Genomic DNA, 16,119 nt, shown 5'->3' with positions numbered 1-16,119 from the left:
ATGATTTATCAAATCAGACAACCTCTCATAACAAGCTGATATAAGCTAGGGCTACACGATGTGCAAAAGTATTGTCGAATATTGTGATGGTGATGTCGATTGCAGTTAACCCAATTTTTCCGTAGTCTTCTCTTACTCTTTAATTGTCACAATGACACCAATGCTCTCCATGAGCTTTAGGACCTCGATCACTAAGATGCAGAAAAAAATGAAAGTTCTTCCAGCTGGCCAATTATAGGAACCAGAATTACTGCATGGCACTTTAAAATTATTAAATTGAAATGCCAAATATCCAAGTACTCCGTTGCGATTGTGATATTGCATACCTTGAAACTGCGATCCAATATGACGTGCAGTTCTAATGTTTATTGATTAAGAGTGGCTAGTGCCAGCTGACAGGCAGTCTGCAGCAACATGCAGTGGAGATGTGTGCCAAATGGCCCTGGCACTTTCTCGAGTATCTCAATAAACTGGCTGTAGTAATGGTATGATGGAACCGTAGCTTTTATATGCCCACATATCATTAACCAGACTGTGTAAATATATCCAAAAGGACCTTGTTTGAAGTCAGTCAGAAAAAGATAATTACACAATTAGTTTTTAGGTGACTGTTGAATATAGCTCTACTTTGTTTTAGGCAAAGAGAATGAGTCACAGCCAAAGTAGCTTTTGGCGTAGAAATCCATGTTTTACCTACTTTACTGGTAATAAGTGGTAATAGCTTTTTCTTTCTGCAGATAATCTATAGAATCGGATTGGGTTAAGTAGCTTGTGTTTATTTTCCCCAATGATATTTTAATTACCTTTTTTTTTTCACCATCTGTTAAAAGCCCCGCGAGTCAAAGTGGTCTAGCGGAGCTTGACCGAGCTTGACAGCCTTCCTCAGGTTTGGATTTGAGGAAAAGATGGGGAGGAAAAGGGGTGATGGAGGAAAAAAAAGGAGGAGGGGAGGCTTTTCTGTTCTTTTCAGATGCTAATGAAAGGACGAATGGTTTTCCAGCCTTTAGCTTGCAGAGTGTGTCTCCCCTGCAGCATGCTCTGCTGCCTGGACATTGTGGGAGGACAAAACTCCAGGCCCTGGATCCAATAACGTGTATTTCAGCAGAGAAACAGCCATTGTGTACAGAGAGGCAGCCAGGGAGGGACTGTGTGGAAGGGGGGGATTGAGTGGAGGAAAGGGAGGGTGACTTGGCGAGTACCCAGGGCTCTGGCTACATCCTTTCTCCTTTCCTCCTACTCCTCCTTCTTTCTCTTCATCTTTCCTTCGTCTCCCCCCTCTTATCTCCCCTCCAGAACTCTCCAACCCTTCGGCCCTCTGTGCTCCTCTTCACCACTCCCCTTTGGGTTTGAAAGCCCAAGGCTGAGACTGGAGCAAAGCATAATTGCATGCTGGAGCCCAGTGAGCCATGGGCCAGAGCAGCAGACAAACGGTCACTTTGTCCACTTAGGAAATGGTTGTCCCAGGATCCCCCTTCTCCACCACACACTGGAGAAAGTGGCCTTGAGGCACATGGCTCCCTAATCTGCACATGCTCTGCTAGTGCCCACCTCTTTTCTGATCTGTAAATCCATATTTATATTTATAACTCTAAAAGCATTTTTAAAATTTTTGAGTAAGAATAGTTTAGCCAGTTTGTATCTTTGCTTGAGTTTAAATTTATTTTCATTTTCTTTAAGTGATTTTGAAAAGTTATTTTTTTATTCAGATTATTTCCTACACTTTTATTTGCCTTGACAAATATGTATAAATATTCAAACATATAAAGCTTTCACATAACACACTCAGTATTACTTTTTTTGACAAATTAAGATGTGGAACACCTCCATCTATATAAAGTACTCATCTTTCTACAGTTGTGGAACCTAGATTATTTTTTTGCATTTTTTAGTTTCTAATAAGAACAGCATGATTTTTCTACATTCTTTGAAAGCCTGTGTACCTTTTTTTCAAAATTTTACTTCAGATGTACGTGTGACCCCGTACCTATCTACAGTTGCCTCTCCCCACCGTGTTCTGCTTCAGTCTCAGCACTCCCCTCGGGTTTTTTTTTTCGCCTTGCTTTGCTCGGAAATGAAGTCAGTCATCCAGCAGAATAACTTGGAATAATTCAGAATTGGAGGCTCCTTTCTTTCATCCCGTTCCACTCCCCCCTTTTCTCCTGCATGCCAAGGCCAGCTGATCTGCTTCCTCTCACAATTGTGTGTCCAGTTGACTGTGTGCTCTCAGCAAGGGGCGTGGAGGCCAGCTTTTGTCTCCGCCATCCCTCGATGAGCTGTGAATGTGCACAGGGTGGATTGATAGATGCACTCAGAGCACTGTGCATTTTAGGAAATCTAGTACACTGATTAAAGTGTACTAGTATTGTTGGTTTGCAGAATTGTGAAACGCTCTCTACAAATTAAACTCTTTTAAAAGCTCATAAAATATTTGTATATTTTGCTTTTAAATGTTTTATTTATTTTAACAGGACCCACATATCTGTTGTCCAGTTAACTTCCTCTCAGGGCCTTGCCCCCTCCCTGTGAGTGTCATGGTTGGCATGTGTATGAGGGGAGGCCTGAAGGGTCAGGCCCTGGTCATTGTGCTCTGGTCATGGATGAGCGACACCACCGCCTGCCTTCTGTTCACCCCAGGGACCCCTGTCTGACTGACAGCCCCTTCTGCACCCAACACCAGCATCCATTTATTGCTGTCCATATTGGGGTGTTAAGAGTAGCAGCAGCAGCATATCCCAATTATGGCTTGCTGTGGTGTTCAAAAATTAATTTTCCATGGTTTACCTAAGTTCTTGTCGACTGTTTCTTTGTCACTGATGTTGTTAGATGTCATCAGAATGGGTGTATCTATATGGTTATTAAAGGGAACTTTGTTGTGGTTGTGGTTTTTTGCTGTTTTGACAGTTTCCCATGACTAAGTAAGCCCCGGGCAGCACACTTAAACCACCTAGATCATCAGCTGGAAGTACATTTTCAACATTTAAAAATCTGTTAAAAATTCTAATGGTTAAAAGTGTAAAAATTAGTAAATGCTTCTCAAGTAGGTCTTCTAATGTCCACATTTAAACAGACTTGTACACAGCTATATATAGTATTAGACATATGTCCAGTCTCCTGTTTTGACCTGCTCACATTTTAGCGTGGTAATTAGCATCATCCACTGTAAACATCAGTCTCTGTGTTTATTCCTTAGAAAAAAGTACCATTATGATAACAGTAATTTTGAAATGGTAGCACAACAGGACATGTATTTTTATGTTTTTTTATGTTATAAAAACTAAAATAAATGACAAAGAAAAACGTCCTACTCTTTGGCATAGCATTTTTCATTGAAGGATGCAATTTAACTATATTTTAAATCTTACTACAAAGTTGCAATCTTTAAGTTTGGAACTGAAAAAACTCAACACAAAGGACATTGAAAATGTTTTCATTTCTCCGTTGCTGTTAACACGTCTATATGACAGCGTTTTAATTAATCTCCGTTCACACAGCAGCAGAGACGTGATGATGGTGTAATTCCCCCATCACACCAATAGTAGGCGGTTGTTCTTTGAAACTCAGCAACATGCGCAGACTCTTCCTGCTTACAAATTGGAGAACCGTCATTGTTGTTGTTGATATCTTCATCATCTGTGGGTTTTAAACTGGTCGGCAGCTGTTATGGTATGTTGTATGCATGCGCATTCATTTCTACTGATTCCAGTCATACTGCACTTGAGCCATGGCCTCCCCGTAATAGAAAACGTGTAACAGGGCTTTAGTTTGTACTGAAAGGTTCTCAAGATTTTTACCACTACACTTCTTTTGAGAGACATTTCTGATGATTCAAAGATCAACTCATCTTTTTGGCTGTTGCTCCTTATTGCCTCAACATTAAATCAGATTTTTTTTATATTTAGCTTGCAAATAATTGATACCATTGATTGATAAGTTTCTTCTGGGTACCACTAAAGGTAACCCAAATTCAACCAGTGATACTTGTATCACAGCTTGAGAAGGATGACCCTAACAAATGTATGTAGATCTTTGTTACTTCCATAATATCCAAATAGTTACATGACAGACAGAGCCTGAAAGCTCATAAGAAAAAAACCGAGCTAGCTTGCTGGTATACATTCTGCCATCGTGTCAGTTGGGCTCCAAGTCAAATTGCTTCCTTGCCACTTCAACGAAAGGTCCCCAAACCTTTTGTGTTTGAAGGCTATTTTATATATGAAAAAAGTCTGTTACAAAACTCCCAAAGCTGCAAATAAATGAAATTACAATGGGGTGAAATGACCTGCATGGTCTTAGTCTATTTTATAGCAACCTGAATGATCAAACAAGTCTCAATAGAAAATACATTTCCCTTGTAAATAGCTTCCTTCTGCAGTACCTTCTACACTGAAGAATGTTGTGGTTAGTGGGACCTTGTAGCACTAGGTGTGGTGCATTCACTGATCATCAAATTTCTTGGTACATCTGTTTATGGTCTATTAGCTAGCTTAAAGTTTATAAATGTGTCACAGATAGCTCCATTTATAGCTGCCTGTAGTTCGTTTTGCCAGCTTTATGGTCTCTTTAAGCTTCTCAAGGAAACATCACATTTTTTCAGTTCCTCCTTTCTCTTCCTCACTAGCTGTTTTGCATGTTTGCCAGTAGTTAACGCACAATCTATTAAATTGTTTGCTTTTCTTTTTTTTTTTGGCTCCAAACAAGCATCTCTAAACCAGTGACTTCAAACTTACTAAGCTCTAGAAAGAAGATGAAACCTCCGATTTAGGTGACACATATCTTGCTTGTTTCACATAATTTATAATGCTTCTTAGTTTATGTGTTGTTTACGTTAATAGATTAAAATAGTGACAGTGGTTGCTTAAATTGAACAGTAGAGTCGATTTCAATTGGCTCAATAAGCAAATGGGTTTAAAGATAGGACAGAGGACTCTGCTTGTGTTCTTAGTAATATCAGCATGTATCAAACTTCTAACAGCAAGTCTTGTCTAGGATGTTAGTTGTCTTGAAGTAAATTCAGTACATCAACATTGCTTGTGACGTCCATAGACCAGAACGAGTATAGATGGAAAACTGTCAGAGATTCCATGGATAGTATTGGAGTCTCTCTCACTGTCTTATTTTTAATAGATTCTCCTCAATATATCCTTGTGCTCTAAGAGCAATTGAAAAACACACTGCTGGGGTTTCTGTGTTACTTATATTAATTACAGTACATAAATGGCATGGATTTTAAAGAACATTAATGGGAATATCATTAGTTTTTAACATATTACCGCACAAAACGCTTTGTGTGATATTATGAAAAGAATAAGTATTGTTTGGTACTAAATGCATTTTTCATAGTATTGTTTTGAGAAACATTATTTAGAGGTTCCAGTTTTATTTCTGTAATACTACAGTGCACTTGAGTATTAATGACCAAATAGAAATAATACCCTTTGTTTTGCCTAAACCTCAGCTTTTATTTAAAAAAAGAATAGAAAATAATGACCATTTGATTTTTGGACCATAAATGTCATGCTCTTGAATTCTGGGTGCTTTCACGAGAAGACAGGCATGGTCATTGAAGTCTTTGGGTTATTAATGATCAAGAACCAGAACACTTGTTCTTTGGCAAGGGTGTGGATGGCAGGAAGTTAGTCTCATTGTGTCTGGTTAGATAAAAAGCTGTAAAACGGGATCAGGAACTTCAGTTTGTTTAGTGTATTACGCCGTAGTTAATGAAAATCCTCTCGCTTGGCATCTGATTCACATCTGGCCTCGGCTTGTGTAGACATTCTTTACAAACGGTTCACATTCTGACATCATCTTTACTTGTTTATCTGACCAGAGAAGAGTGTGTCACAGGAGGTCATCTGCTCACAAACATCTTGAGTTGTTTTTGTAAGCTTGGTGATATTCCCTGTCTTTAATGTATTACCAGCCCTCAGCACACCTTGACCTTTGTCATTTCCGCTTGCCCTGTGCACTGTTACCTCATCAGGGAAACATCTGACTAAAGTTGAGAAAACAAGGACAGAAATGGAACAAAGTTTAACTTCATCTTTGATTTTTAGAATAAGTAATTTCTGGAATAGATGTTTAACTAGAGTAGTCTTTTACTGTAATGCTAGCATTCACAGATTTTTAGTTTTATCTTACTGTCTTTTATGGCGGCTAAAATACTTTCCACTTGATTCATTGATTAATCTGAAAAATTACCCAGCTCGCTTACATTTTTTACTGACTATTAGAAATAATTTCATATTAAGAAGTTATAAGAAGTGGTATACTCCACCAAGCTTTCCCCTCAAGGATGTAGTACTCTTCACCTGCATCAGAAATGTTAAAAGTAAATCATAAGTGAAGTGTTGTTAAAAGACAAACCATGTCTTTTTCCAAGCACTCTATGATGAACATGGAGCTACATTTCCATCGGAACATGCTGGTGTTGGTAATTAACTTTGGTATCCGTTTGCAATTTGTTCTGAGAGGATTCCAAAGGAACTGTCTGAAAACTATACTTTTTGGTCCTTTTTATGTTAGATGAACTGAGATGTACAGTTATTAGTTTGCAGTTGCATATTATTTGGTAAAAGATGTCATAACTCAGACTGAATACTCATCAGTAAATGTTCACGCAAGAAAATCAGAATACAAATAAGAAAACCACCTTTTGGATTTTTATTGGTGTTTAACTTCAGTTTATTACTTATATACATAAGAAAGAATTGTCTTAAATGGTTTACTTTTGTAGTTCAAAGGAAAGCGGGCGGTGTGATGTTCTATCTAGGTTAAAAACCTCTGCTTTAGCTGGAAGGTTGGATTTCAGCTGTGGCTAAAGACTGAACTTGACCACATGGTCAGTCACCCTCTGGCTGGGGTTAAACACTGGCAACTTCAGACAGCTATGAGCCTGTTATGTGAGAGGACACAGTAAATACAAGGAAAATTATTGCTGTCATTTTCTTTTCATTTTTTTTTATCTCATTCTTGAAACTCTGATGTCTATAATGCTCAAATGGAACCGAATCGTTATTAAAAAAACATCTGATGCAGGATTTAGGCAAATGTGCTTTTAGAGCATTTAAGTAAACACATTCTTAATGTAAAAAGAATGTTTTTTTGTTAAAGCTGCTGTGCCAGAATTTATTTGTAAAAGCTGTCAGACTCTTTTTAGATATATGAACATTTCCTGGTCAGGGTTTTCTTTTCTTATTTGATTGTAAAACATTATTTAATGAGGTAGAATTTGCCCCTCCAAAAACAAGGATGCACATGCAGATGGCTCTGGTGACATCATATGAGGAAACTGATCATAGTTCATTCCAATACTGTTCTTCGTATTTTTCTTGTGGGGCTTTTTTTGTCTTTCTTTGCATGTTTTCATTAGAATTACTCGTTTAAAGTTGTTCACTTATATTTTGTATTGTTTGAGCCGTACTGGAGCAAACTGCATGCCATTTAGGACTATTTGGGTGCAATAAAACTCTGTCAGTTTGGGAGGACGACCAGGTCAGGCTGGAATGGACCGCGATACTTAAGAGTCTGTGTTGAAATATGTGAAAAGTTGCTCGTTAACCGTAACGTTTACTAATGCCATGCATACTGGTAGGCTCGACTCTTGTGCCTCTTGTGATGTCACCAGACAAACTAGAATTCAGTGTCTTTATGTTTAATTTATTATTTTGTGAAATCCTGCAGTGGAAATCCATACCTTATTAGCCAGCTGGTTTTTATTGTCACTGGATATAGACCCTGGAAATGTACTCGTGGCACATCATGGGAAATATAGAATAATATAATATATAGTACTTATTTTTTTACTTTCTTGGTTTTCAGTTACGAATCCGTCAGTCTTAAACCTTTGCCATTGTTGCCTGTATCCAAATGTATACTAGAACCCTGCATGTTCTTTGGGTTCAGTGCTTTGAATTACTATTGAAAACCATCATCATAGACTTAGGTTAGGAAAAAATAGTATTCCAGACAGCTGCATTTCATGTAAGCTAAAGCAAAAATTGCAGTGAATTTGTAAATATTGTTTGTTGTGCTTATTTTAGCTAACCCTATTGCTTTTCCTTCTTCTTTTCCCCCTGCTTGTCGTCTTCCCTTCCTCTCATGCAGTGACAGTTATGCGCGTGTGAGAGCAGTGGTCATGACTCGGGATGACTCCAGCGGTGGGTGGCTTCCCTTGGGGGGCGGAGGACTTAGCTGTGTCACCGTCTATAAGGTCAGCCGGGCAGAGGACAACAACAGCACCCACAGTGGAGGCAGTGGAGGAAGTGGGAGCAACCTCAGCCCCTGTAGTTCCAGTCCCAGTCCGAGTCCCACCGCTGTGGAGTTCCACATCAGGGGCGAAAGACTCAAAGACAAACTGGTAAGAGACTTTAAAGCCTACAAATTGAATACACAGTGACATACACTGCAATGCATAAAATAAAATTAACAGTATGCATATGATTTTCTTGAGAAGTCTGCATATAATGAAAAGGTGCTTTTGTTTTAGTTGGGAAAGACTGTACAGTGTTTGTGCAAAAAGTTTAATTTCCTGTGGGTGTTTTCTTATCAACACAAGCTCAAAATCTACATTTAAAGAAGTATTTAAATAACTATTGCTGGAGATTTTAGACTCAAGAACACTGTAAAAACTGTCAGGACCGGCAGTGGAAGCATCATGCTGCGGGACCGCTTTGCTCTCTACAGCACTTGTGCGTTGTATATGTGGATGGAATATTAAAGGTGCCGGATCTGCTGCTAGAGCATTGAACCATGGACAGTGATCCTAAACATACATCCGTATTGTTTTTGGAATGGATAACAGGCCAACGTTAAGCAAACTCTCTACCTGAACTCTTAAAAGCTGGTTCCATGACAGGAATCCAGCAATCTTAAATGAACTTGAACAATCATGCCAAGAAGAGTTGTTAAATATCAAGAGAAAGTAATGGCAAAAGCTTGTGTGATCGATGTCTCAGATGGCTTGGAGACATTTAACCAAACATTAGCAGGGATGTATGCTTATATCTGACCTTGTGCAGATTACAGAAACTTGATACAAAATCCATAATTATGCACCCAGTTGTTGTTTTAAAATGAATTTAAGTTGTGTAATTATTCCAACTTGGCAAAGAACCATTTAAATAAAGCCCAATAAAGCTCAAAATGAACATCACATTGCTGCGATGAGTCTACAAAAACCTCTGATTGGAAGTGTACAACCGAAATGCTAACATTAATTTTTACCCTCTCCACCTAGACATGCCCTTTGATGCACATTAATTTGTACAAACAGCGTGTTCCGTCGAGCAGGATTACCATGAGCCCAGCTTTCCCAGACTCCCCTCCTTTCTCTGCCTTACTCACATTTTCAGGCACACAGGAAGTGTTGTTTGCCCCTCCTCTATAGCTCAGGTAACTGAAAATAGGAGCAAACTGTGTGAGGCTGTGATGCATGATGACTTCATCAGGGAGAAGGCCATATTACTCAGATGAGAATGTGGGATGAGGGATGTGAGAAGCACTAACAGAATGAAAGATCCTGGAAGATTTATCATGGGCTTACACTTTTTCCCTCAGTGCTTATGCAGAATATTTTCTTATGAATGCAAATAATTTAAGGTGTAAATTGAAAGCAGTTAACTGGGGAAAGACTATCACAGGTTGGGCTCTTGTTGTTTTTACTAATTATTTTTATGAGGTGTAATGGATTTTTGGAAACTTTGACTCATGCCCTAGACTCAGTTGTTCTTTAGTACCACAGCAGTTTGATCTCTGGCCACTCTGTATGTTGGCCCTCTGTGACACACTGAACACCACATTGCAGGAAACAGGCAGCGCTGCATTTTGCCTGACAACTCTGCTGTTATAGGTGTGGGTGTGTGAGAATGAAATCCGTTTGCATTATTTATTTTAGATTTTTGTATATTTAATTTTTTTTTTTTGCTAAAAAATAACATTTAGATGAATTATTAACGCATAGTATATTACCAAAGAAGTTGCAGTTGTTTATTTTTTTCCGTATAATCGGCCTGCATTTCTTTTTGAGTTGTTAAGTTTCTTGTCACATATTTACTGTGCTCTTTAGATGCAAGCCAGATCCAGTAGATTAGCTTACAATATCGTTGATCCGCGGTAATGTGAGTGAAAATCTATTTGTGTGAGAAATATGGGGACCCAGAGGAGGCCACCATGATGCACAGAATCTGGCAGTCCCAGACTATCCGACATCAGAGACTTGTTACACGGGCGCCTGAATCACGGCTTTCATCTTTATTGACTGAACTTATTTACACGAGTTTTATGTCTGTGACGTGTTTGTGTTTTGTGCGTTGCTATCCAAGAACGCGTGTGGCACAGGAAAAGGGTGTGACGAGAATGCTGTTGTTCAGACGTGGCGTAGACGTGGTTGAGAGACCCCGGCAACCGTTCTGGGATGTGGTGAAACACCACAATCACCGCCAGGGTCCTCAGCCACCACAACAAACACGCGGCCATATGTAGGTCTGTTGGGATGCCACCCAGTGCCAGGGTGTTGGCGTCAACCTCAGTGCTACCGACTGTCTCAGGGCATTAGAGGGATGATTCCAAGAAAACAGCAAACCACATGCTAATGTCAGCCAGTGTGAGGAAGAAAGACTCAATATCAGTGCTTGTTGCCACAGAATGTGTTGTTGCCACAGTTTTAAAACAAAGACGCTGGTGTTTTGATTTGAGTTAATGAATGAATGATGTTAAAACGGAAAAGAAGCCATGTTTGAAAAGGAACCTGGTTTACCTGGTTTTAGCTTGATATAACAGTCTTTATTAAGGAGTCATTGAGATAGACCAACACAAAGTAGTGAATACTTGTGAGGTGAAAGGAAAGGGATACATGGTTTTTCATGAAGGGACCTTTTGCTCCCATGATAGCAATAATTCTTTTCAGGTATGTTTCTACCAGTTTTTAGGTATCCAGTGGCACAATGTTTTTTATTATTAATTTTTCCTCAGTCTTACAAAATAGAGAGAGTTAATGTCATTCTGAATTGAGCTTACATGTCGGTCATTTTAACACGTGGGCTTTTCCACCATAGGGGTTCCACTTCTTTACCAGGGCTGGTACTAGAACCAATTTTTGACTGGTTCTGTAAAAGGTTTTCCACCACTTGAGACCCATGTCGGAGCCACGTTGTTATAAAAGCCTTCTTAATTTATTGTTTGATCTCCCTCCTGTTTTATTATGTGTTTTTGTGAAGGATTGTAATGCATGGAGACAATTTACCCACACAAATAGTATAATTTATCCCTGCAAGTAGAAATCCTGATAATACCACCTTTGTTCTTTACGCTTCGCAATCCGTATCAACTGATCTCTTATCTGCACCAGCTGCTGGAAAACAGGAGCAGATTTTACTCGTTTTTTGGTGCTAGGGCCAGAGTTTATATGGGTTGAAACACAAAGAATAATTTCATTTTGGTAAGCGCTAGAACCATTCTATTGCCCCTTTCCTATTAGAACCTACTCTATTCGACTCGGGTCGACTCTACACGGTTTGGTTAGTTTTCCATTACAACTGAGTACCATCTCAGTGTGGGCAGAATCGTCAATAGCAAGGCTCCCCTCGCTTGGAACCGCAAGCAAACTGGTACTAGAAGTAGTAACGGTTCCATCTAACCGTTACTGATGGAAAAGCCTAAAAAGTGAGTAGAACCGCACTGAGTAAGGACTAGTGAATAAGAGGCATAAGGTAGCTGTGCCTGTATGTTTAGGGTTGTTGTACTGCTGGAAGTAAAACATCTGTCCTAGTCTCAGGTTTTTTAACCCTGTAACTGGTTTTCCTCCAATGATGCCCTGTACGTATCTCCATCCACCTTCCCATCAGCTCATACCAGTTTTCCTGTTCTGCCTTGGAAAAGCGTCCCTTACATCATGATGCTGCCACCACCATGCCCTATAGTTGGGATTGTGTGTTCTGGGTGTTGGTTTTCTGGTAGAAAATTTTAATTTGGCCTCATCTGATCATTGTCCTGCCAGCAGATCTTCCCACCTGAGCTGTGGATCTCTGGAGTTCCCCAGAGTTACCCTGGGCATCTTGACTGCTTTTTTGGAAAAGATTGTATAATTTTCCTTCCAATTTACAATTATGCACTGCTTTCACAAACAAAAAAAATTAATACATTGAAGCCTGGGGTTGTAACAACTTCAAGGAGTCTTAAAACTTTTCCAAGCATTGTATTATTTAAATACATGTTCTAGCCTGAATTAAGCAGAATTCTTCCATCTACACCAGTATAGACAGAAGAAAGCAGATCAGAGTTCCATTCAGTTTAAAGCAAAACGTGAGGCGTTTGCAAGCTTTTTTCAGGTGATTGAGGAAGCGTAAGATGTGAGAGGAATTCAAAAAAGAATGGCTTATAATCAAAGAGCAGGAAGTGGAGGTGGAGCCACAAAGATGGGAGACGGAAGAAAAGAGGTGGAGGGGTTTTGTCTATAAGCGCAGTGATGCGGCACAGAGTGTGCTGGTGATGACTCAGCTGGCTCCCCATATAGCCACCAATGATTGGCCGACTTCCTCCCTGCTTCTCTCCCTCCTCTCCGCCTCTCATTCCAATTCTTTGCTTCTCCTAAAACTACAGATCTAATTGGTGGATGTTAACTGACCATACCAGCTCTTGGATTATAATAAATCTCTGACTAAGCTCTCAGCCTCACCACCATGCTTTTCACCATGGGTAGCCAATGAGCTGTAATTGTCCTGTTGTCTAAGATTGGTTTGAATAGTTGTACCGCAATGCACGGTTTGGCCTAATTATTTTGACTTATATTAGCAGCCTCTATTTTAATATTTAGCTTTCTTGTGTAATTCAGAAAACAATGTATTCCAATATTATATTTCTTAAAATTACCATCAAATAATGCTTCTCAATACAAAAGCGTTCAGTGTTCTCTAAATTATTTCATTGTGTTTGGTCCCAATCTGTCTTTATTTTACAATGGCACTGGGGGTCTCGCATCCAACCGTCTTCACCCCTCACCTCATTTAACACATCCTGTCTGTGTTCTCTTTCTGTCTCCTTTTCTGGAAAGGCGGCTCCTCCTCCCCCTCCGCTGTTTTCTTTGAGCACATTGTGGAATGTGGTGTTAAGTGTCGTCCTGCCATGCAACTGTGATACTTCTTCCTCTGTCAGGCGTTGCTGCGACGCTCACCTTACCTGCTCTGGCTCCATTCAGTCTCGCCTCCGCCGTTACCCCCAGAGGGTCTACGCGCGCCCCTCCTCTTCCCACCTCATCCTCTCCACATCCCCATCCCTCTCGTCTTCCCTCCCTTTATCCCGTAGCTCTGGAAAAACACACAAGCATAATCCTTGGCCCTTCTTTTCTTCTTTCAGAAAGGTATGGGGACATGCTGTGAGGTTACAATGCGGCTCACTCAGACAGAATGACATGTCCACTCTTTTGACAGATCATACTTCTCATCACCATCTTTAGTGTATCCGCCTCTTCCAATATTCAGCCCTGAGCAGGCTTCCACTCATGGAGTATTAGTTAGGGACCATTATTCTCCAACAAGGCATCTCCAGTTTAAAGACAGTGTCTTTATTTTAATTACACCAGCTACAGTGTTTATGCATTCTTGCACATTGTATCACCACGTGCGCACACTCTAACATCCACACTCAGTTAAGTCACCTCTCGTGCATGTCAGTGAAAACCTCACAGAGCGTAATGGTCGTCTCTCATTTCATTTAATCTGCCCAGAGGAAGGCCAGCAGGCGGCCCAGTAGCCCTGATTAATAATAGGCTTTGGAAGCACGGCCTCTTTTCTGCCCTGCCCTGGTGGCTTTCTGGCTTTAAAACATTCCCCCAGACACCTAATCTTGTGCTACCACAGCTCTTCAGTTTGAGGATGATCAAAATGAGATGAAATGAAATTCTCATGGTATTAACACAAACATTTTGACAGAAAAACAGCTATTATTCCCTGGGGTGCCAGCATAACATTATCTATTGATTATTACACGTATAACAGTAATCTCTAACATTTAATTTTTTCCTTGATACATAGATTTAAAATAAAAAATATAACAGAAACACCCATTAAATGTAGTGTTTATTTCACGAATTACCTTTTTTTTTTGCCCGTGTAATCTTTGTGGTGTATCACTGGGAGTGTAACAAATTAATGACTGTTAAATTAGTTGGGTTATCTGCTCTGGTACCCAGTCTGTGGTTTCATGTCTGACAGAGATTCTGCTTATAGCTTGCCAACTGCAGTTTTTAAACCACGATACCTTAATCACATTTTTTGGGTGCCGCTCCCTTAGTTTGCACATCATGACTGCAAGCCAAAAGTGCAGTAGCCGTCTTTCAGCCAGCTAACTGGCAGTGCACAACAACAAATGGGTGAGTGGCAGTGCTGCATTGTTCTGTGCTCTGTATAGCTGGGCTCTGGTCACTCCAGGTTCTCATTTAAAGAATTTCTAAGTGCACAAACAATGTTGATGTCGTAACTTTTTAAAACCTTAATACCCGTAACTAGCCCATGGAAAGTGTGGAGTTTTTAATCCCTGATGACCATTTTATGGTTGATAATGTTTGAAAGCTAAATCTAAATTGTCAGCTATTTTGACTGAAATAAGAATCTTATATTTTATATAAGTAAAAGTTAAATGTTTATTAGCAGTCAAAATGTAGACATATTGTAGCCGAGATCGACCAGCATTAGAAAAGGTGACCTGCACTGGGATCAAACTCTGCACTTTCTCAACCATTTGAGCCATGTGACTAAACATTGTGCAACATATGTACAAGTTCAGGACTTTCTTTATGAGCTCCTGACATTTTTTGCTCTCTTTCTTGATCATAAGTTTTTTTTAAACATATAGAAATCAATTTTTACAGATCTTCCTTAGAGACCTTCAGAACCCAGCGCTGCATTAGGGTGGCCAGTTTAACCGTCTGGGAGGTGCTGCCACTGTGGGAGAGCGTAGTAGTTCTGGTTGGAAATTAGGATTCATGCTGAAGAACTCACATTTTGCTTTTACAAAAACGATAAAACTTTGTCACAAAAAGCCTCTTGCTGTTGATGTTCAGCAGTATGCATGTTTTTTTCATGCAAGGACAAGACAAATATGTGAATATGCCTCTTATGTTTGCCTTCTTTCTTTCTATTTTTAGCCCTAAAATAAACAAAACATTTTTTCACTCATTGAGATTACTGCTATAATGATACTATCACATCTAGATAAAACTGTTTAGGTTTTGTTTTGTGGTCTGTGGTATTTCTCTCTGATTTATAGGCTATTTGTGCTCTATATGATGATTGTGTGGGATACATAAATTAACTTGCAAGGGCAAAACTGCTTGGCATAAATGTGGTCCAAACACAAATGAAACATATACCTAATCTGGGTTACGAGTAGACCTCACATTGATTCGTGCCTAAATGAGGTGTACATGTAGCCTTAATGATGTAATCAGGTCAGTTGGACCTTCTGTCATGTATGCCTTGTTGACTGGAAAACCGTGTGTCTCCAGGTGGTGCTGGAATGTGTTCTGCAGAGAGACCTGGTATACAATAAGGTCAACCCCATCTTCCACCACTGGAGAATCAACGACAAGAAGTTTGGACTGACGTTCCAGAGCCCTGCTGATGCTCGCGCCTTCGACCGGGGAATACGACGGGCCATTGAGGACATAAAACAAGGTGTGGGTGTGTTGCTATGCTGTCTGTGTGGGTTTTATCTGTGTTTCAGAGCAAGTCAAACCAGATAGTCAGCATTAACTCAGCTAAACATAACTTACCTTAAAAATACATCAGCCAACTGCTAGCTATTGTTTTTTTTTTTTCTCCTTTGTCAAAAGCATCCGAGTTACTTGCAGAATTGTCCCTTGTCATCCTAACAAGAAAAACTCAGATTTGTATGGAATTCAGTTTGAGTCTCCACCATATCACGCTGTACTTGTAAAATATTATGGTGTAATGGCCTGGTGTTGATTAGTGTTGATGAATCCACCGTTACTGCTGCTTGTTCGCTGAACCCAAGCATGACCCTTCGTGTGATATCCTATCAGTTCCAGTTGCCCACATAACCTTGTCATTTCCTGAAGAGAGTGGCAGTGCAAGGCGTCACTCAGTGTCACTCATAAAGGGTCAGAGA

At 39.8% G+C, this 16,119-nt stretch overlaps 1 protein-coding gene across 1 annotated transcript in view; it reads left to right on the top strand.

Annotated features, from left to right (window-relative positions):
• Positions 1–16,119, top strand: part of spred1 (sprouty related EVH1 domain containing 1) — a 46,816-nt gene that overhangs the window by 10,912 nt on the left and 19,785 nt on the right. The window contains exons 2-3 of the mRNA XM_047344976.1: positions 8,104–8,356; positions 15,497–15,665. Of these exons, the coding sequence (XP_047200932.1) occupies positions 8,104–8,356; positions 15,497–15,665 (422 nt within the window). The remainder of the gene's footprint in view (positions 1–8,103; positions 8,357–15,496; positions 15,666–16,119) is intronic.

The sequence above is a fragment of the Girardinichthys multiradiatus genome, chromosome 19 (genome assembly GCF_021462225.1).
Source record: "Girardinichthys multiradiatus isolate DD_20200921_A chromosome 19, DD_fGirMul_XY1, whole genome shotgun sequence".
Classification (NCBI taxonomy): domain Eukaryota; kingdom Metazoa; phylum Chordata; class Actinopteri; order Cyprinodontiformes; family Goodeidae; genus Girardinichthys; species Girardinichthys multiradiatus.
The sequence above is the reverse complement of the archived record's forward strand: the minus strand, read 5'-3'. Positions and strand labels throughout refer to the sequence as shown.